A 21,835-nucleotide genomic window follows, 5' to 3' on the forward strand; every position below is an offset into this window, starting at 1 on the left:
ACAAAATCCATTCACAGACAGGTTGGTTGGTCCATTTTACATCACATATGTTGTTTTTCCAGTAAGAAGTTTTACTCATGACATGGTTTTATTTTATTTTAAAGCCTAGGTCAATTTAAACCCTCGGTAAACCAATGTTTCACAGTGTAATCCTAAAAGTTAGTTATGGCTTAAAGTCCCACTGTGGTAAAAATAGTTTTTATTGTTGTTTATATGTCTAAGTGATGTTTTTATATGCTTTAAGACAACCTATTTGCAAATTCATCATTCAGCACCATTGCTGTTGTATTTTTATACATAATTTTCCAAAGACATCTCATTCCCATGGTTTGAAATCGCCTTAGTTTGCTACGTCACACAGAGGTAGGACTAATTTACATATTCATATCTAAGGTCCAAGCTATGAGATCGAGTAGAGGCAGAGATTAATTTGCATATTCATATATTAATTCATATGTATAGTGTATGTACATATTTATACATATTATTATTTAAAAATCTTAGTGCATAACCAAAACAGCCTTGCTAAAAAATCAGCAAGATCACATATGCATCTGCATACAAAGATGCCTGCAAAATTGGAATACCCATCGTTCGCAGTTTATATATTCCATCACATCTGCATGTTAAATAAATACTTTTAATAACTTAATTTTGTTTTAAGATACTAATGTTGTTATATTCTCCACTTATTTGAACAGATTCAAATCCGTCTCCCTGACAATAAGTTGAGGAAAATTCACCTGGGCTGGGTCATAGCCTCTTATAGTCTTACAGGAGTACGTCTAGGTGCAAGTTGTGTGCTAGTACACCTTGAACTAATCCAAAAATAAACTGTGCTTTGGCAAGAACAGAGGTGTTTGGAGAGCAAGCCACTTCTTACTGATAATGACTCAACTTTATATATCCAGACATCTCTGCCTCATTTAACATTACAGTAAGTTGTTAGTTACAGTACATCCGTATATCCTGTAAGTCTGTTTATGTGGAGTGTAGTTTTCTACTACTCATCTAGTGTAGAAATGTAATTTTACTTGTATTCACTGTGGGATAAGAGGTTGACTACTACATAGAACATAAAGAAAGTGCAGAAAAAAGGATGGATACCCACATCCCAGTCTGGTCCAAAGCTCAGTCCAGCACATCATAAACGGTCTAGGGTGTTTCTCAGACCATTCGTCTCTGCAACTGAAACAATAAGAATCTCCTTCTATGCTAAAGTCTTCTCTCTCTGCCATTTCTTTCCAGCCACGCTTAACTCAGACGCAGAGCACCGTGTCAATAATATTTGTGATGCCACTCAAAGGATGGCGGGATTGTTCATTCACAAAAGCGTGCAGGTACCTGATTTCTTATCGCCGTCCAAGCCAGCAGATGATTCTTTCCGGTTGGGGTCATTGAGCTCATCGAAGAGTCCAGTGTCAATCATCTCGTTCTGCCAGGCAATAGGTACAGCGCCTGTGCCGAACTCCTTGAAAAATTTGTCATCCTTAGCATCGAACTCAATACCTTTAATTTCAGAGAACTCTGCAATGTCACTCGTATCCTTTGCATAGACAACATTGGGTTTGGGTACCCATGGTGGATCGATAAGGCCCGCCTCCAAACGAGCAAAGTTGATAGACTTGAACCACTCGTGCTTCCTGGGATCATCACCCCTACAGAATCAGAATCATATTTATACATATCCTGTTGACATATCTTATGCTTTTTGAAAAATTCCTATCATGTTAGGGCAACTAAACGGAGGTAAAAATGTATCTGGGAATGTTTAATAGGAACATGTTGAAAGCTCATTCTGAACACTCTCAGAATAAATGTACCTTAATATTTCTCTCTACTCCTTCAGTATACACTGTCAGAAAAAAATGTCAATAATATAAGTAGGCTATAATATAAGAATATATAAGGCAATATTATAAGCAGTGCAATATAAAGTTACCATGTTTACTACAATATTAGAGACAAATACTTCCGGTAAAAAGTCAAACAGTGGTTTAAAGATGTCACTGGGGCAGTACCCTTTAAAAAGGTCCTAACATGTACCAAATACAAGTACACAGTACATACATTTGGTACCAATATGTATCTTTGAGGCAGTAATATGAACTTTTTAGGTACAAATGTGAATTTTTAAAAGGGTACCACCCCAGTGACAGCTATAGAAATCATTTTTTGACATTTTTTTCTTGCAGCAGTGGCGGCTTGTGACTTCTCATCCAAGGGGCGCAAATTTGTGTCATGTGTGTTGCTTTTTTTTTCAAAATATGTGTTTGTTGCGTCATGTGAACCATGCGCATGACGTGTTTTGTCAAAATAAGTGCCTGCTGCACACGCGTCAAAACCGTTTATGATAAAAGAGACGCTCATGTTTACAAAATACACACAAGACACTCCCTTAACAGTAAACTCTGATTACGCCATGAGATTATACGAGTATCTGGCAAATGCGAGCGTCTCTCTTATCATAAACCCTTTAGACGCGTCTGCAGCAGGCACTTATTTTGACAAGACACGTGATGCACATAGGATCACTCGACGCGCAGAACACATATTTTGAAATTATGAACCACACACATGACGGGCTACATACATGTTGTGACGAACTTCACATCAGGCGCCCTCAAAAAAAAGAAGACACTGACCGCCACTGTCTGGCAGTATTTGTCTCTAATAGTTGTTTAAACATTGTTACTTTGTATTGCACTTCTTATATTATTGCCTCCCTCCTTATTGTATGTTGCATTGAAAAAAGCGTAAATGTTACTACAAAGCAAATTATGCTTGTAATCTTGCCATAAAAAATTGATTGAGAGTTTGTTTCTCAATCCTCATCTTTGCTTAGTGATACAATTTTTCTACAATAGTTCTGACAGGTGAAGTTGACTTAGAATGTTACAATAAATGATTTTATACAGGTTATGATCCACATATCAATCAAACTAAATGGTAAGGATGTTAAGTAGTATAGTACGACTTACTTGCATCCAAGACGTTCATCGATCTTCTTTTTAAGGAACAGCTTGATGATCTCTATTGTGCTGGTATCAAAGTTCTTGTGTTCATACTTGGGCTCCTCACCGATGATGCGCCTCTGTACTTCCTCCTTGTCCACTTTCTCCTTCTTGACTTCGGGACCTTTAAAGGGGGTGTAGCCAACCACCATTTCGTAGATACTGCAGCCCAGAGCCCACCAATCCACTGATGTCCTGTATGGGGTTTCAGTGAGGATTTCAGGTGCCATGTATGCGCCGGTTCCAGCCTATGAATAAAGAAACAAAGGGTCTGAAGGGAAAGCTAAATGACAACATTAAAAGTCCCATTTTTCCTGTGTTTTTGATTGTGTTTACAGTGCGCAATATAACATGTATTCATGTTTCGTGTGTAAACAAACTACACATTTTTACACAATTTACTAATGTTTATACCGCTATTTTCACTGTCCTAAAAATGGGCTGATGTCTTATTTGTTCTATGAAGTCCCTACTTCAGAAATACATAATGACTTCTGATTCTGTAGCATGTTTAGTGTGTTGTGATTCAACAGCAGCTTGGGTTAACTGGCATATTCCTGTTGGGAGGAGGTTAGTCAAAAACTTAGAATATCGGGAAAATATATATATATATGAAATATATCGCTTGGCATTTCACTTTGAGCTTTATAATTAAGCACGTATTATTCATGTTCTAACAGTAACATTACACACTAAAGTTTGAAAAATGGGATCATAAAAACCACGTCTTTAAAATGCATATATCCATACCAGTGAACCTCAGTGCATTCAAGCCATACATTTTATTAGTATGTGTGTCCCCTGGGGATCAAACCCATGTCCTTTGCTTTGCTACTGCGAGGCTTTACCAGCTAAGTTGATAGATGTGACCCAGTCTGTGAAAACCCAGCTAAAGTCACATTTATATTATACTACATAATATAAAGAATATTCTGTTAAAATATAACCTTGATATCTTCAATATTAATGGTGTAAGACTATATTAAAGACTGAAATCAATGTAAAACTCCAACTTTGATGCTTCCAGTCAGACTTTAGCCTGGATTGTATGAAAGGGTTTGTGTAACAGATACTTACAGTACTGCAGTAGGTTACCCTTTATAGTACATTTTATGTAAGTGCAGTGCACTACCCTATCTGTTCCTCTTACCTCAGCTCTGCTCTTTGCCAGATAAACGAGGCTTAATCCTAATCTTCATTACCTGTCAGAAGTCATGTGCCGATCCACTGTGATGAACTTGACTGTCTACTTATGTGACAGTCAAGATAGCCATTCTTAGCCTGCGTATACTTTCACCTGAATTCATTCACTAATGCTTATATGCCTCATTTAACACCCACCTCAGTATATTTGTTTATTTTTAAAAAATCACACAACGGTTTTATATATATCTATCTCATTTAATTCAAATAAATTAAAATAGCACAAAAAATATTGAATAGGCACAAATTTTATATTTTGGTCATAAAACCAAGCAGGTTATTGTCATTTATTAGACACTGTTTTTTTATTTGGCTTAAATTCAGTCAATATTGAGCATAAATGCAGAGATCTGCAAATAGAAATTGATAGGGATTGCTTCATAAGATGCTTTGTCTTTGTGCTAACATGCTGTTATTTGGAATGCTAGCATATTAAACGCATTGTAATGTCGACATATCAATTTAAGATTTATTGAGGTTATAACTGTTTATAAAGTCTGTTTATACAGATCAAACTGCCAGGTCGTGGCATTTAAATGTTGGAAAATTAGAGGAATAAAGGTTCTATTTATAAAAGCCAATATAGGGATCAGGACAAAGGGAAATCAAACATATCAACACTCATGCAACGCATACAAAATGTTTCGCTTCCATCTGTATGTGGTAGTCTGATCAGAGACGGATTTGGGTAATTCTTTCTAAGAGGATCAGGAGTGTAAAGCCAACAAAACCCCTGGTGGTTCAGCTTGGGCTTCAACCTGCACTGAGGACTCCACAATAGGCTTAGGGCCACACATGAACGCTGTTTCATTTTGACATTTGATTATACATCAGAAATGAGCAGGTCATGAGAAGTATACACACTCCTTTAGGCCAAATGTGCACCTTGAAATATGTGGTTGGATTTCCATCTGTTATAATACTAAGGCCTATCGTGTAAATGTGATTTTTATCATGAAAACTTTTAAGACCTAATTTATATAATAATCTAAATATTGCCCTAATCATTTGCATATTCATTTTAATTTATTCATCAAAACACTTCCTGTATTGGATATGTTGGAAGCTTGATATTATCAAAAGCTTTTTAGTCTGTTTACCATCACTAATGACACATTAAATAGTGTTGAACATGTTAATATACACTCTAAAAAACAAACGGTGCTATATAGCACCAAAACAGTTGCTTTGGATCGTAACGATAGAAGAACCATTTTTAGTGCCATATAGCACCGGTGAAGAACCAGTGAAGCACCAGTGAAGCACCAGTGAAGCACCTGTGTAGAACCATATAGTGCTATGTAGAACCATATGTGGTGCTATATGGCCCCTATATGGTTCTACACTGGTGCTTCACTGGTGCTTCACTGGTGCTTCACTGGTTCTTCACCGGTGCTATATGGCACTAAAATGGTTCTTCTATCGTTACGATCCAAAGCAATTGTTTTGGTGCTATATAGCACCGTTTGTTTTTTTAGAGTGTATAAAGGGTTAGTACAACAATTTTTGAGTCATTACAATAGGATGACAGTATGACTTTAACGGATCAATGCACTCTCTCAACCCCAATTATCTACGGCCCAACAATGAAAGGTGCAGGTAAGGACACTGTGGCTATTTTATCCTTACATGTACTGTATGGTGTCTATTGGTCTTTTTCAGTGTAGCTGTACTCAGGATCACCCAGAATAATATAACAGGTACAGAATGCAATGCTAACACTAAAGTAATCCCCTTTTACCATGTAAAAGATGAACAATCCAAGGTTAGTCATAGTAAAAAAAAATCTTAAGTCTCTTCACCTCTTTTAGAACATCTACAGATTGTACTATTGACCTGCCATCATATGCCCCATTCAAAAAAACTTTAGGATTATTTATTCTTTCATAATTTATTTTATTTTATTACATTTTTTATTAAAGAGCACCTATTTCATTGCTAAAAACAACGTTATTTAGTGTATTTGGTAATGCAATGTGTTTGTGTGGTTTAGTGTTTGAAAAACATTTTCCACATTAAGTACATTTTTGTAGCTCCAGTTTTCACTCTCTTCATGAAATGCACTGATTTTGTACTGATCTGTGTCCCCGATTGGCCAGCTAATCTGTACGTTGTGATTGGCCTGAACACCTCTGACGTCAGCCGGTAATGTGACGCTCCTTACCATGTTTGAAAGATTTGCTCACAATGCAATGCTATCAGGAGTTAACTTACAGGCTGTAAGTCGAAAGTGGGAGAAATGATGATAATGTCGGTCTTGTCTACATCACCAATCCCAGGAAGTAAACTGTGGCCTACAATCCCTGTGTTTGTCGTAGTCATTTACGTTGGAGACGATAACTTCATTGTTTACTTTGGGGTTTGTACTTTTTGCATATCGTTAACATGTATATAACACAAATGAAACTATGAATGTTGTGACATTTTTTTAAACAGCTTGAGGTATCACTGTGGGATGCTTTTATCATTTTAATTAAGTGTTTTGTAAACAAGGTTCACATTTGGCCACTTATTGGCTGTTTTTTCTTAATTGATCAGTCCACGTCGTGTCCAGAAAATTTGAATAAAATTTAAGCTTTGTAATGAAATGGTAAAAGTAATATGTACAATAAATAATTTATTTTAACTACATAGAAACATTTAAGTTTGGGACTCATATCAGTAGCCTTTAGGATCATGAGAAACAATTCACCCATAGCTGAACTTTCAGATGGTCATGTTTTTTAGATAGCACTGTTATTGTTTATGATACTTCTCATTTCTCCTTTGAATAAAAGCATACATTTACTGAATACATGTAAATATTTCATCACTGTTGTCCCTACAATTAACGCTTTCAGTTTGCTCATGTAAATTATGCACTTATTCTGTTCTTTGGATTTTTATTAACTTTGAACTTACCTTTTGGGTGATGGATTTTCCAACTGGAATCTCCACAGCAAGACCGAGATCTGAAAGACGGCATTGACCCTGACTATCCAAGAGCACATTCTCAGGCTTCATGTCACGATACACAATGTCCATGGCGTGTAGGTGAAGAATCCCGGTACAAATCTGAGCTGTGTAATAGACGATCCGATCCATTTCGATTCCCTTCTCTCCAATGTTGTAGATGTGATACTTGAGATCACCTCCATTCATCAAGGTCATGACCATGCAGAGGTGGGTCTTGGTGTCATAAGCATAAGCCAGGGTGACAATGAAGAGGCTGTTGACCTTCTCTAAAATCTTCTTTTCCAATAGGGCCATTTTCTCACCGTGTTTCTTCTTTAGTCGCTTCTTGCACAGTTTCTTGCAGGCATACATTTGACCTGTGTGCTTCACCTGCACTGCGCATACCTTGAAGTGAATGCAATAAACATGGTTAGTTAAAAGGTTGGAGGGATTACATATCAGGTATTTTTGTATGTACTCATCTTTATCATCAGGTTTAGGTTTTATGCCATTTCAATATTTTGTTTCACTTTATGAAAAGAACCTACCTCTCCAAATCCACCCTTTCCAAGTGTCCTGAACTCATAAAAGTATTTTTCAGTGATGGGCTGTTTCTCATATACTTTCCACTGCAGAAACTTGTCGAAGAATGAGCTTGCTTGGTAATCAGTAAACGGTTTGCCTTTGAGAAACTCTTTGGTGGCTGCCTTAACCTGTCCCATCACCTCCTCAAAATCTTTCTCTGTAACTGCCTTGCACTTGGTCGCTACATCTCCAGTCAGGTAGGTTAGTGAGGTCTTTGACCCATCTTTGCAGAATTTATTAATGATATTTGTACGGGCCTTGTCTTTGGCAGCAGCCTCTGACAATTCCCAGTCAGTCAGATCATCCAGAAATTCAGCAGCAGCATTGCACTCGGGTTCAGCTTGATCGAGATACTGGCGAAAAAACTTCCTTCCTATAGGCTGTTTTTCGCAAAGGGAGTCAAAGTCCTTGTCCAGGTTTGATTTGATTTCTGCGCATTGCTCCGGCTTGGGCAGAGCCAGACTTCGCCGACGTTTCTTCATTTCCTTGTCATCTCCCCCTTGGGCTTTCAGGTAGGCCGTGTTGGCCACCAAGTTATCCAGTCCACCCATGTCACACATTTTGGCGGCTGCGTTGGGTAACTTGTTCCTGAGAAATGAAAACCTCTCTGACTTCTGGTTATCAGGTTGGTGCTACTACCAGCGGTCGGTGCGTTTGTGTGCAACTCTTTTCAAAGCCGAGACACAAATGAGCCACTTACGCACCCGCAGACCAAGACCCAGTGACAACCTAGTAATTACTTATTTAGAATTAAATACCTGCAAGGGATTTTCACTTAAGTATATTTGTGTGATCTATACTCAGCTACTATTCAAGGAAAGGAACTTATAAGAAGGTTCTCCCGCTAAGAAGCTTTAGGGCTGGCTATATTTAGGCTGATGTAGAACAGTAGCTAATGGCTTTTGTTCAATGATATAAGGTGATACGATGAGAAGAGCAAAAATGTGGAAGCCAACAGCCTAGCATGTAGTGTAGAAGATGCTGAGACCAGCCAGGATGCAAACTTTCATCTGGTTTTCATAGGCCAACAGACAACTACATACCAAAGAATGGATTAAACGGCTGCTGACATTATCAATGATACGTAATATTTAAATTTGATTTGCCAAAATTCTAATTTTGAAGAATTTCTAATTTTAACTAGATTGATCTTGCTGTCAGAAATTAAGGTACAAAACTGTAAAAAAAATTGTCGCTGGGGTGGTACCCTAGGTTGGTTTTGTACCTTTACAGGTATACTAAACATAATACAATGTCATACTTTTTTGGGTATATTACTGTATCTTATCTACCTTTAAAGGTACAGTTAACTGGTTAGTACCCCCCCCCCACACAAAAACTGAACTGGTACAAAATTGTTCAAGTACACAATAGGTCCTTGGGGTATAATATTGTACCCCAAAAGGGGCAACATTTCAATTTGTTGTATACCTATAAAGGTACCACCCCAGTGACCTTAAAGCGTAACTAAACCCCTGGTCAGAGCCTGACTCCACCCACTGGCAATATTTGAAAAATGCAAGAAAAGTGGGCAGATCCCAACGGAGATAGAGGGGATGAACTAAGCTCATACCAAGTGTGTGGTGAAATCGTGACTAGGGCTTGGTGATCTTGAACCTGCTTACGTCACGAGTCATTTTTTGGACCCAACATCCAATAGGAAAATTCAACTGCAGTAGGAACCGTTCAACCTGAAGAGGGCAGCACTCAGACGTTTTTACACCATATATTATAGCAGTGGTTCCAAAACTTTTTCAGCTTGTGGCCCCCCTTGTGTACGGTGCATTCCTTTGCGGCCCCCCAAAGAAAATTTGTGACAAAAAACTGTTCTAAAACTCAACATTTTAATAAAAAAAACATTAAATTATACAAAAAAGTAGTGCTTTTGGTTAGTAGCCTTATTTTTTTTAGGTTTAATTACACAGAATTCATGATAAATTAACGTATTTCATAAAATGTCATAAAACTGGGGCCCCCCTGGCACCACCTCGCGGCCCCCCAGGGGGCCCCGGCCCCCAGTTTGAAAACCACTGTATTATAGTATTGAAACACTTTATATCCAAATTAGGCTTATTGCGATAGTCGGTGAAACGGTGATTACCGGTGGTTCAGCCTCTCACCGGTTAGATCACTTGCCCACCGCGACACCGTCTTTCACCGTCGTTTTGATATTTTCTTGTAATTAAATCATTTAGTTTGGTTATAGAGAGCAAACACTTACAACTGAATGTGTCTGTTGGCTGAATCCAGCGGAGCTGAACGCGCGTCATGACAGAGCAGCGGCTGCGGGTGTCAGATTTCATTCCTGTCAGACTGCGGCGAGCAGACGATGGCAGAAGCCGCGTGCTTACTCGTTTTGTTATAAGATACATATATGATGTTTAATATAGGCGAGATTGTTTTGTTGTTGTGTTTTTCATTAAGAATAATAATAAACCCATCATTCAAGCAGCGCTTTATGGAGGAATAGCCGGTTGCTCTGCTTGGGACTGGCGGGTTTCTGTCAGAAGTACCTCCGCACATTGACTCAAGCACTTAAACCAGCTGTTGCACTCACATTTGCATGCAAATTCATACGCGATTTAACGCAGCGTACGCAAGCGCTGGATTTAAACAACAGTTGCATCTAATTCAAAAGTGAAAGTAAAATGCGCACTTCTGTGCATTTATAAGCCCCTCCCACCCGGTGAAACCGGTATAACCGGGTTTGTCACGCACTGATTAACCGGTGGGAAAATTCTGTCACCGCAACAACCCTAATCCAAATGTCAAAAAACTTACTAAAATCAATGAACAGCACTAATAAAGTCCCATTCTTACAGATCATTAACTTAAAAAAGTTGGTTTAGGGTTTAGTTACTCTTTAAAGGTACAGTTTTGTACATTTTTTTTTACCTTTTTTCTGACAGTGTTTAGTCATTGTACTTTAGCAATAGTCATTTTAAAAGTTGCAGTTTATTGCCATTAACTGTAATAATATCAGTTTCTTTTAGCATGTAGTTAAATTGTGACTGTTATTTATATAACAATTTATGCCAAAGGTTGAAACACTGGTCTCAGAATATGTCAAAAGTGTGTCAACTAAAAGTCAGACAACAGAAAAATATTGTGTGTTTTATTGTGGCTTTGTCAGTTTCTCAGGAGAAATACATGAAACACATGAGCAAAATGTATTTGCTCTTAATTCAATCAATTGCTGTGATTTTTCTTTCTTCTAGGTTTGCTTTTAAGATTAAAGATTATAATCTTATAAGATTTATTTTACATTTTATGTCTTATATTTATAAAACAAGTACAGGTAAATGATTAATGTAAAATAATGCGAATAAAGATGATGTAGCCCAATCATAGATTTCTTAGTTTTGAATTTCTAAAAGAAATTAACAATATGAAATGATTTCTTAAAAATATTCTAATAATCTCTTACCTTAGAAAGATGTTGGCCTGTGCACTGTTATGTGTAATGCATATATTTGAATCACATAAAGATTAGGGTTGAACAGAGGTAATTTGAGGTTAAGAAGCTATCGTGAACTTGTCTTATTCATGGGTCTATTACATGCACCCTACTGGACCTTTTACTGCAATGTGGCTCATTTTAGCCCTAGTTTGACAAGATTTTTTTACACCAATTCTTCTAATTAACAGTCTGCTAAATGAGTTCTGCTATATGTTTCCCTTAATTTTGTCCGGGGGACCAGTAAGAAGGATTTTAATCCAAATACAGTCCCTCACATCATTTCTAATGTCTATATTTGAAAAGACATATGGAAGACTATACTGTCATTTCCAGGTCCGTTGTTCCAAACATCTTGGAGATGTTGCCCTTGTTCTAATGGATTTTGTCTGTCTCTTAACGTTCATAAGGAAATTTACATATTTTCTACTGACACATAAGGCATGTTAATTAAAAAATTCAATTTTTCTTCTTTTTAGTGAAGTATCTTATGTGTCTAGAGGCTTTGCACAGTATTGTTAGTGTCTTTTTTAGAACGAGTGTGTTATAAATAGTATTATATAATATAATAAATTGTGTGTAAATAGTTTTAGCCTGGCTGTCATAATTAAAAACTTGAGTTTAATTACTGTGTTAAGTTTAAAATATGCAAAACAGTCTCGTTGCAATTTGTACGTACTTTATGACGTTAATTCATATGAATTCGGAGTCGGACATACAACATAATTTGCATGTTTTTGCTTTTGCCCCTGTGAAGTTGGGTTTATGGTTGGGGTATCATCATTGTTTTCTTTAATAATCGTACATTTTTGTACTATTTAGTTTGTACGAATTCATACAAAGCAGTGAACTTGTATGTACAAATAATTTGTAACAAATTCCCATGAGATCAAGCTAGTAATAAGTTCACTGTTCTTTTGATGAGTTGTGGAATCTCTGTATCTAAAAGGCTATGAACGAGTGTAAACTAATTTAGTCTTTTAAAGTTACACTAATCTACACCTAAAGAGCCTAATACAGAAAATCTAAGAGGGAGAAGGGTGTCATTCATGTACACTGAGATAAAGTTAATCAACCAAACTTTTAGGTCATGTTGATTAGCAGCCAAGCATACAGAAAACAGATACATTAACATTAAAAAGTTGCCAGATGAAGGTTCAAAGTTAGTGTGGGAAATTAAAAATACATTTGCAATTTGAATTTGCATATTGCAAGAACTACTACAACTATTTTTTATTTAAGTTTTATGTATATACATTTTAGTTAAAAAACAACTGTGTAAACAATTGTAAACAAACAAACAAATGTGTAATAACAACACTCAGAAATGTTAATTCACAGACATTGGATCTTAATTTGATATCTCTGTCCTTTATGGCAAAAGGATTGCCTTGTCTCACCTACAGTAAAGATCACCTCCTTTGACAGAGAAGGATTATGGAGGTGGGGAAGGGAGACAATCACCAACAATCCCCTAGTTGCTTTTCAACTTACAGAAAAGTACAGAGGAGATCAGCGGGTCACTCACACAAATTACAAGATACAACTGGAACAACTGAGGACCTCAAGTCTCTAAATGCCACCTCAATCAAAAATGAGATAATGATATGAACCAAATGATCTCTCAGCACATGGGGCATTTTAAAAGTAATACTCTACTGCTTTGTAGGCATGGGCCGGTATAAGATTCTGGCGGTATGATAACCTTTAGCAAAAATACCACGGTTTCACGGTGTTGCGGTATTGCCATTGCAACACTAAAATGTGTTCTTTTCAAATGCCAGGTACAATTAAGCCTTTAAATTATAATATGCTTTCAAAACATATATAATATTTTCGTAATGTATATTAAATGTAAACATCAAATCAATCACATGACTTCATGATTTAATGAATTTTGTATAAGCACAGCTCATACCTTGGAGACGGTATCACAGAACATTTTAGTGGTTTTGAAACCTTGACTGTTTTAAACCTCCGTATACCGTGAAACCGGTAACCGGCCCATGCCTACTGCTTTGTATACGGTATATCTGTTTTGTTAGGATATGATGTTAGAGAGGCTGTTTTAAAGTGTTGTATGTTTTGTTTTTAAAAGGAATAGGCATGGCTCTTATGCTAAAGGCAAATATTTTTAATGTTATGGCACAGTGTCATGAGGTATACTGCCCTCTACTGGATAAATGTATCATTATGACAAACATCAACATGACAGTTTAAATGTAACCGATTATTTTTTATCAGGATTTAAAGTTTGGTACAACTGAATTATTAAATAAGCTTTGATTTAAAGCCTAAATTAAAATCATTTTTTTAGTCACTCACCCCCCCCCCCCCCATATGAAACTAATGACATGAAACACTCTCAAACTTTTTTCTCTCAAATTTTTAATTAAACAAAACAAACCAAATATATAACATAGTTCTGTTTGTTGGTAACCTTAATTTTGTTTAATTACACACCATTTAGGATAATTTAATGTATTTCAGAAGTAATAGGCAGCCGGTTGTTATTGCAAAAAAAAAAAAACAGACAGTGTGGTCAGGGCCGTATCGTATAACTTAAGGGGCTTCCACGATAACAACAGTCTGCCTGTACATTATTCCATTTATTACACCGCTATTTACCTCACAAGTAAGGTAATGAACATTAAATATTGATTTGAAAGTTTTCATTTGCTCATTTTTAACAAATGCAGACCTTCCGCGAGGAAACCGTTTACGTTCAGTTTTAAGATAAGACATTCAAATGTCACGAACACACTATTTGGTTGTAAATATAATGTCATATATATGTTACTAAAATACATATTTATATTAAAGTATTTTGAAATGTTAACGTACCTGTCAAAATTATTTGCTGGCAGCATCCAGGTTAGGGTGTTAGTTTTTGAACGGTCGTTTTCTGGGAAATACACTGTCTATGGGGAAATATAACAAACCTGAAAATGTCGCGACTGGCCAATCAGAATCAAGCATTCCAACGATCCCTGTAATATAAATCTGGGCCCCTCAGTTTGAGAACCATCGATTATCTTTAATCCTGTTGCTCCATTACTTCAAACTCTGTTTTTAATCTCAGTTAAGGATTAACTTGAACCTTGCAATTAAGAAGATAAATAAAATTAAAAAATCAATAATTAATTTAATGGCTAAATTATCAGAAACATTATAAAACGTAACCATATTGTGGTAAAAGTGTTGTAACTATGTTTTTTTTTTGAGAATTTTTTTGGTTGTCGAAACCATGATTATTTTGTGGTTACCATGGATTTACTACATAACCATGGTTTTTTGGTTTTAACTGTAGTAAAACCATGGTTAATTTAAGACAAAATAATTTGCAGATGGTTTTAATAGGTTAAAGGTCCTGTTCTTTCTGTGTTTTGACACTTTGATTGTGTTTACAGTGCGCAATCTAAAGTGTTCATGTTTCACATGTAAAAAAAATCGGTATTTTTCACACAATTTACTTTGAATTTACTTTTTAATCTGTATACTGCTGTTTTCAGTGTCCTCAAAACGACTGATGTCTTCCTAGTTCTATTAAGTCCCTCCTTCAGAAATACGTAATGAGTTCTGATTGTGTCGTTTGTTTAGTGTGTTGTGATTCGATAGCAGCTTAGCTTGCCATTAGCTTAGCTGGTGACTGACCCATTCCTGTGGGCGGAGTTTAGTCAAAAAACTGTTCAACTGGCGTCATTAAAGCAGGAAGTAGAGGGCTGTAGTCCAAACCGGCCGTTCGCTGTAGGCTTTGAAAGGCGAAATCTGTGATAGAAAATATATCGCCTGGCAGTGAACTTTGAGCTTTATAATTTTACAGGTATTATTATAGCAACATTACACACTAACTAGGGTTTTAAAAATGGGATCAGAAAGAACATGACTTTTAAGTTTGATTCTAAGATTTGTTAATAGGTGTTTAAAGTGGTGCAACACAACTCGAATTAAAATTAAACTGGGATCAACAAACCCTAGATTAGAAATAGCTAAACTCGAATTTCGAATTTAATAATTGTTGGTGCAACCCACCCATAGTGTACTGTAAAAAAATCGTTTACGCATAAGCATGTCTGTTACACACTCAAATATACATTTTGTAGAAGTTTGGATTGCTTTGAATGCACTATTGTAATTCTTTCTAGATACATTGGAGATGTAAATGCACCACTTTAATACAAAACAAACATTAGAATTACATATATTTAAAAGTTTTTTTTTAAATAATTTCATCTTTCCTTTATAAGCAGTATCATTATTCAAATGAAAGACTTCTGAAGTTTCCATAAGTATGAAGCTAAACTGCTTTGTGTATTTCTCCCCTTAATTCTAGCTCAATATATGCATGTGTCGTCTGGCCATCACCTATCATGTTTCTTAGGAGTATTATGTTTGGGGCGATAAATGCTAATGTGGTTCTATTGATGGCTACAAAGGTTAGTCCTGCACGGTACACCTGGTCTTAAAACACCTGGGCTGTTGCATATTGAAGAAGAGAGGGTGAGGGATAGGCACATATGGTATAAACACATGAAGGTCCTGCGGCAATAAGACACGGATGTTTTTATGTTATATCAGGGTCAAGAGTTAGTCACCGTGGATCAGTTACCATTAGAGCATTTAGAGCATCTACAGTATAGTATGCATATAAACTGAACCACAATACAGTACAGATTTTAAAGAAGACATCCATTACAAATTAGTTTTATAGTTTTAACACATATTTGAAATCATGACAACTACAGTAGGCTTTCTCAGAAAACACAAACAACATTAGAGCAAATTTTAGTAAATCATTATAATTAGAGTTCATTATAACCATTTCAGTACACATGTTGTGTGATATGAAATGTGAAGCAAACTGCTAACTGACACCTTACAGGATCTTTCTGTGATTTGGAAATTCTTGCTAAAATACAGTTATTATTAGAAACATTACGTTTAAATCATTCATGCAAACATAACATTTGTATCATTTTCATTTATTTACAACAACATTACATGCTAACAATTTTTACTGAACGTCATTATGCATAGAAAAAAAATACATAATACAAAAGGTCTTGGCTTCACAGGTCTCGTGAAGTTGCTGTACTGACCTGGCAAAAATCAGACACCTCTAAATGTTTATGTTGTGCATATGTTAAAAGTTTGCAATTGTATGATTTCATAGATCAAATTGACATTGGTACAATACAAAATATTGAGAGATCTTTACAATAATTTTCATACTGTATTTAAAAATGTAAGTACGCATCACAGATATCAGCTGACTTCACTACATATATATATATATATATATATATATATATATATATATATATATATATATAACAATCTGCATGGTATTTAAAAGTATGTATCATGTTACATCTAAACAATGGTGTAGGCCAGTGTTTTCCAACCCTTACAGCAGTTGCGGCCAGTGACTTCTTTTTTCGAGGACGCATGATGCGAAGTTTGTTACAACATGTAGCCCGTCATTTCAAAATATGTGTTCGGCGCGTTGAGTGAACCTATGTGCATCACGTGTCTTGTCAAAATAAGTGCCTGCTGCAGACGCGTCTAAAGGGTTTATGATAAAAAAAGACACTCGCGTTTGCCAGATAATTACTCGTATAATCTCATGCATAATCAGAGTTTACCGTTAAGGGAGTGTCTTGCGTGTATTTTGTGAACGTGAGCATCTATTTTATCATAAACGGTGTGCAGCAGGCACTTATTTTGACAAAACACGTGATGCATATGGTTTACATGACGCAACAAACACATATTTTGAAAACACGAGCAACACACAGGACACTTCCTATCACATATTTTGAATTTGCGCCCGGAAGAACAGTCACCAGCCGCCACTGCCTTAGAGGCACACCAACAGTGCAGGTTTTGGATGTCTCCCACATCTGACCCCATTATTTCCAATCTTGGTGTCTGGAGATGATAAGTGGATTCAGGTGTGTTGAAAATAGGAAGAGTTGGAAAATGTGTAGTCTTGGTGTGCCTCCACTTTTAAAGTTCATTCATTATTTTATCATTGTAAGATTACCATGGTGACAATACAGGATGTTTGATTGAAATAAGCAATATATAAAAACTGTATAGAGAATCTAAACACAAAGAAAAAAATAAATACTGGGTTCAGGTAGCATGGAAATGTTTTAGACAATAAATAATATGTACATGGGGGACATTAATTTTACAGAACAAATGTCAGTCACTCCTACTAACAGAAACTGATTTAATTTGTACAACGTGTTTGTGACTTATTTCTAAACTGCATTATAAATATGAAAGATTAGTCAAACTCAAGTGTTTCTGGAGAGTGACAGGTACAGTTGAATGTACAATCTAAATCCCACTTGAAGACACGGTTTACTTTGAAATATCTGACATGTCTTTTTTGTCACACTCCGAGATAACTACAGACAGGTTGCCCGTGTCCGTGCTGGTAGAGGCGTTCCTCTCTTTACTGGCTGTACCAGTGCTGGTGTTATTCATGCTCCTGATCTGTCCACAGCTACCACAATTGACACGGAAATGTGGCATCTTCTTGTAGAGCTCTCTGCAGAGAAGGCCAAACACCACAGGACTCAGTGACTGTGCACAGCAAAAAACAATATAAAGAGTGAGTGCCACAGCTAGTCTCTCCTGATGCCGGGAGATGATAATGAGGGAGGGGAAGATGTGCAAGCTCATTTGCAGGCTGTGGATGAGAATGGTGCGGCGGCCCTTGCTGTTGGAAGGTGTGAAATGGCCAGCACGTCTGCCTTCCAAGTAAATCACCACATAGCTTCCGATGATAAGCATAATCATCAATGACAACTGTACCAAAGCACTGACAATGCAAGCCGTGCCCTCTAAAGCTGTGGAGCACTCTGTGTCCGGTTCAATCACATAGTCCCAAGGGTAGCGAGAGCAGGCTTGGACAGTGAACACCACAGGGTTGAACAAAACAAAGACGCAAGACCCCAGCATTACCCAGTGGCGGTAGCGCTGGACCAGCACTGGGTATCTAAGTGGCATGCAAATAGAGAGACAAGTGTTTACAGACATCAGCACGAGGGTGATCATCAAACCTCTTGCCATCACCACCAGTAGGTCATAGAGGATCCAGCAGGTAATTCGAGAAATGGGCCAGCGGAGGCTGCGTAAACTGTGCACCATTGCACCCATGATGTTGAAGCCAGTCACGCAGAGGCAGTGCTGACACAACAGGACGTAGCGAGGATTTTGATACAACTCCGGGGAGTCACGCACAGTCACTATGATGAGATACGTAAAGAGACCGGTGAAAATGAAAGCTCCAAAATGGGCAAAGGCTTTCACGGTCTCCAAAAGTCTATTGTCTTCAGTAAGACTGGAGCTGGTGAACCCTGAGGAGAGTACAAAGTTATGAAACTTTACATATGTAATGAGAATAACAAATAGGTCAAATAAATGTAGCATTACATGAGTAAAGAAGAAGCAGTTTTGGTCACATGTATAATCTTACATCTAATCCCTCATTATAAAGCAATTCAGGTAGCAATTCAATAAAACAGTTTTTTTAAGTCTACAAGTATAAAGAAGACCTAGAAATAAAAACGCTCTCAAGAGGTTACTAGATAAACATCTGTAAAACCTACAAACACAATTTGTCTTAGAAAATAACAGCACGGTTATACATACACATGATTAAAAAATTTGATATTCACTCACCTGTTTGTGGAAGATCTAAATTTATCCGATCACTTGCATTAGTCATTCTTGATTTGTCACTTGTTGCTTTTGTATGATTAATCGTATGTCTCTCCGTTTTTCTCCTTGCACCCGATATGAGCAAAAATAAACTGCCTGGTCTTTCTCTACCAGCCGTAGTCTCTCTGTCTTTCTCATGCTTATTCACAGATAAGGAGTGTCTCACCTGCAGCAACTGGTGTATTCACAGCATCTCAGATATCCAACATCCCCCACGCGTGCTCTTTTTCTATACTATCACACAAAGCCACGAAAGTCATTTGAGTGCATGTGGAGTGTAATTAAACCACACGTTTATAAATGACATTAATCATTCTGTATTAATCATATGCCTATTAAAAATCATTAATGAGCAATTTGGCATGTCCATGACATACTGGAAATAATAGTGTGAAAATATGTGGCATGTTTGTAAGGGTTATATTGTTTCTTTTAAAACTGTTTATTACTTATATATATACATACTTAAATACACACACACACACACACACACACACACACACACACACACACACACACACACACACACACACACACACACACACACACACACACACACACACACACACACACACACACACACACACACACACACACACACACACACAGACAATAAAAAATAGAGAAAAAATATAGAATAGAGTTTTATTAAATCAATTTTTATCAAACAAGGCAGGACAATTGACTGAAAAGAACAAAATGGAGAAAACATAACCTTTAAATCACAAACCTAATTATAGGTTGCAATTAACAGAAATTGGCTTCTCCATACAACAACAGTGTGAAAAATGTAAAAAAATTTGCCTTTTCACATTCTGAATGCTGAGAGACATTATGTCAAACTTTACAGAATGCCAGGGTGAAATGTATAGGAAAGTAGCAATATTTCGCCTCCAAATTAGTAATATTGTTAAAACCTTTTTAGATTTAACCAAATTTAAACAGTCTGAATAGCTATATGTACAACAACTGTACATGGTGCTAAGTGGTATTTTATGTTGAAATGAAATTCGACTTTTATTTGACTCAGACCGAATAAAAGCTCTTAACAAGGTCTTCAGCCCAAACCTTCCTCCAAAGGTAGTGAAGGGCAAGTCTGTTTTTCCTCATCCTCACTGGGCTGATTCTCCTTTTGCTTCCGCCGGCTAATTTGCATCTGCAGATGCAGCTTGTTGGTAAAGAAAACTGTCCTCCAGCCAACATCCTTAGCCAAATCTTCCACGGAGGGAGTGAGAGCACCCCATTGATTTCTCACTGTCTGCTCCCAAAACTCCTCTGAATTGCAAAGCTGAGAAGGCAGACACATAATGGCCAAATCAACAGGATTTTTATATTCATATGAAACATAATCCTAGTAAAAAAATTCAGTATGTTAATAGCAGTTTAGTACCTCTCTAAACCTATGGCAGGTGCGTGAAAGGCCTTCAAGATCTTCAAGGTTCAAACGTGTCATGATGTTGAATAGTAAAGAGTTGGGGAGACGTACAATGTAATCGTATTGTCCCTGGCATAATTGTTTGGAGTACTGTAAGATGTGAGGACCAAACACCATGGCCACCTGACCTGGATGAGATCAAATTTGTTCCTTGAATTTTGTCAGTTTGTTAAACTTTTGCACACGAGATAGGTACCTTATTTAAATTGTAGCTATTTAATCTGATTGACTTACTTTGCAGACGGTTGTCTTCTAGGTAGTCTTCGTGTGATTGTCTCAGTTCTCCTGGTTTTGTATTCCTGGAGTTTAATCTCAGAGAAATCTTCCACCATCTCCAAATTACCTGAGCCAAGCATTGATGAATTACGGTATAATGAATGTTATCAGAAAATAATACCACTATTAGCTAACCACCCCATTACATTGTATTTACCCCCCCCCCCCATTATTATGTTCATGAAACTCAATTGGTAGAGCACTGTGTTAGCACCACAAGGATCATCATAGGCTCAATTATTGATTAAAAACGTGTCCTGTAATTCGCGTTGGATCAAACCGTCGCCAAATGTATGCATTATTTAACGTTACTCAATAACATTTGCGATAATTTAAGTTGCAGTAACACATTTTAAGCAAAGAGTCCCTAAGAGTTCGTAAACGATGAATATAAAACAGGCTATTTGACAAAACATGCTAGCAGTTTGGAAAAACAAGCTAAAACTAAACTAAAAACTCATTTTAACCATTAGAAAGTCTGGCAAACCTCAGATTGTGAAATTTCAAAGTGAAAGTAGTCCTTTAAAGGTGCAGGACCCTGTCCACTGATCTCAAAAAAAGTTTCTCCCATCAAGCTCGCCATTCCTTGAACTCGTTTGACTCGTTACCATGACAACAGTGATTACAAGAAGTTATGCTTATGCGTCATCTTTAAAATCGGCATATCAAGTTATTTCCTTATTTCACGCTCGCTGACTTGGTTAGGGGATAAATCAATTCAGAAGTAGTTCCGGACGTTTTAATTTGATTGATATGCGTACATTCACGCAAAATGTACTGCATACTGCGCGTGCCAAAGGATCTGACGTGGGAAATTTTCGAAATACTGAGTCACTGAATGTTTCTGTCAGCTAATTGGTTCTCTTTGCTTCTCAATCCTTTTCCTCTTAGTTAATGGACAGGTTCATTGTTTTTTGTTTTGCTAGTATGTGTTATGTGCCGTGTTTAAAATATTTTACAGGCTTACAGACCCTTGAATCGTGGTTTTACTACAATAAAAACAAACAAAATAAAACATGCTTACAAAACAACCGTGGTTTTGCTGCAAAAACCATGGATAAGCCACGGTAACTATAGTAAAACCATGCCAATAGAAAAGCGTTTAAGTAAAAATGTTACATTTTTGTAAAAGGGAATGTCTTTTACATGAAGACAAACTGTGTGTGTGACTTTGCATAGTTATGGATAAACAGT

General features: G+C 36.8%; 2 protein-coding genes across 2 annotated transcripts; both read right to left on the reverse strand.

The window, feature by feature from the left end:
* Positions 1-1,324: 1,324 nt before the first annotated feature.
* grk7a (G protein-coupled receptor kinase 7a) lies at positions 1,325-8,296 on the reverse strand. Its single transcript, XM_065275380.1, has 4 exons — positions 7,700-8,296; positions 7,119-7,556; positions 2,982-3,262; positions 1,325-1,658 (listed from the first exon to the last, which is right to left on the reverse strand). The coding sequence occupies exons 1-4, from the start codon at positions 8,294-8,296 to the stop codon at positions 1,325-1,327; spliced, it is 1,650 nt and encodes a 549-aa protein (XP_065131452.1).
* Positions 8,297-19,611: 11,315 nt separating this feature from the next.
* On the reverse strand, positions 19,612-21,237 carry fbxo36b (F-box protein 36b). Its single transcript, XM_065275381.1, has 4 exons — positions 21,129-21,237; positions 20,600-20,708; positions 20,321-20,493; positions 19,612-20,218 (listed from the first exon to the last, which is right to left on the reverse strand). The coding sequence occupies exons 1-4, from the start codon at positions 21,222-21,224 to the stop codon at positions 19,988-19,990; spliced, it is 609 nt and encodes a 202-aa protein (XP_065131453.1). The 5' UTR covers positions 21,225-21,237; the 3' UTR covers positions 19,612-19,987.
* Positions 21,238-21,835: the final 598 nt, after the last annotated feature.

The sequence above is a fragment of the Paramisgurnus dabryanus genome, chromosome 6 (assembly GCF_030506205.2).
Source record: "Paramisgurnus dabryanus chromosome 6, PD_genome_1.1, whole genome shotgun sequence".
Taxonomy (NCBI): domain Eukaryota; kingdom Metazoa; phylum Chordata; class Actinopteri; order Cypriniformes; family Cobitidae; genus Paramisgurnus; species Paramisgurnus dabryanus.

Coding starts and splice junctions, on each gene's coding strand:
- grk7a (XM_065275380.1), bottom strand. CDS start 8,296: ATGTGTGACATGGGTGGACTGGATAACTTGGTGGCCAACACGGCCTAC. Junction 3,263..7,118: donor GAAAATCCATCACCCAAAAG/GTAAGTTCAAAG, acceptor CTTTATTCATAG/GCTGGAACCGGCGCATACAT. Junction 1,659..2,981: donor GATGAACGTCTTGGATGCAA/GTAAGTCGTACT, acceptor CTGATTCTGTAG/GGGTGATGATCCCAGGAAGC.
- fbxo36b (XM_065275381.1), bottom strand. CDS start 21,224: ATGGCGAGCTTGATGGGAGAAACTTTTTTTGAGATCAGTGGACAGGGT. Junction 20,709..21,128: donor TTGAAATTTCACAATCTGAG/GTTTGCCAGACT, acceptor TGCTTGGCTCAG/GTAATTTGGAGATGGTGGAA. Junction 20,219..20,320: donor CCTGCCATAGGTTTAGAGAG/GTACTAAACTGC, acceptor CTGCCTTCTCAG/CTTTGCAATTCAGAGGAGTT.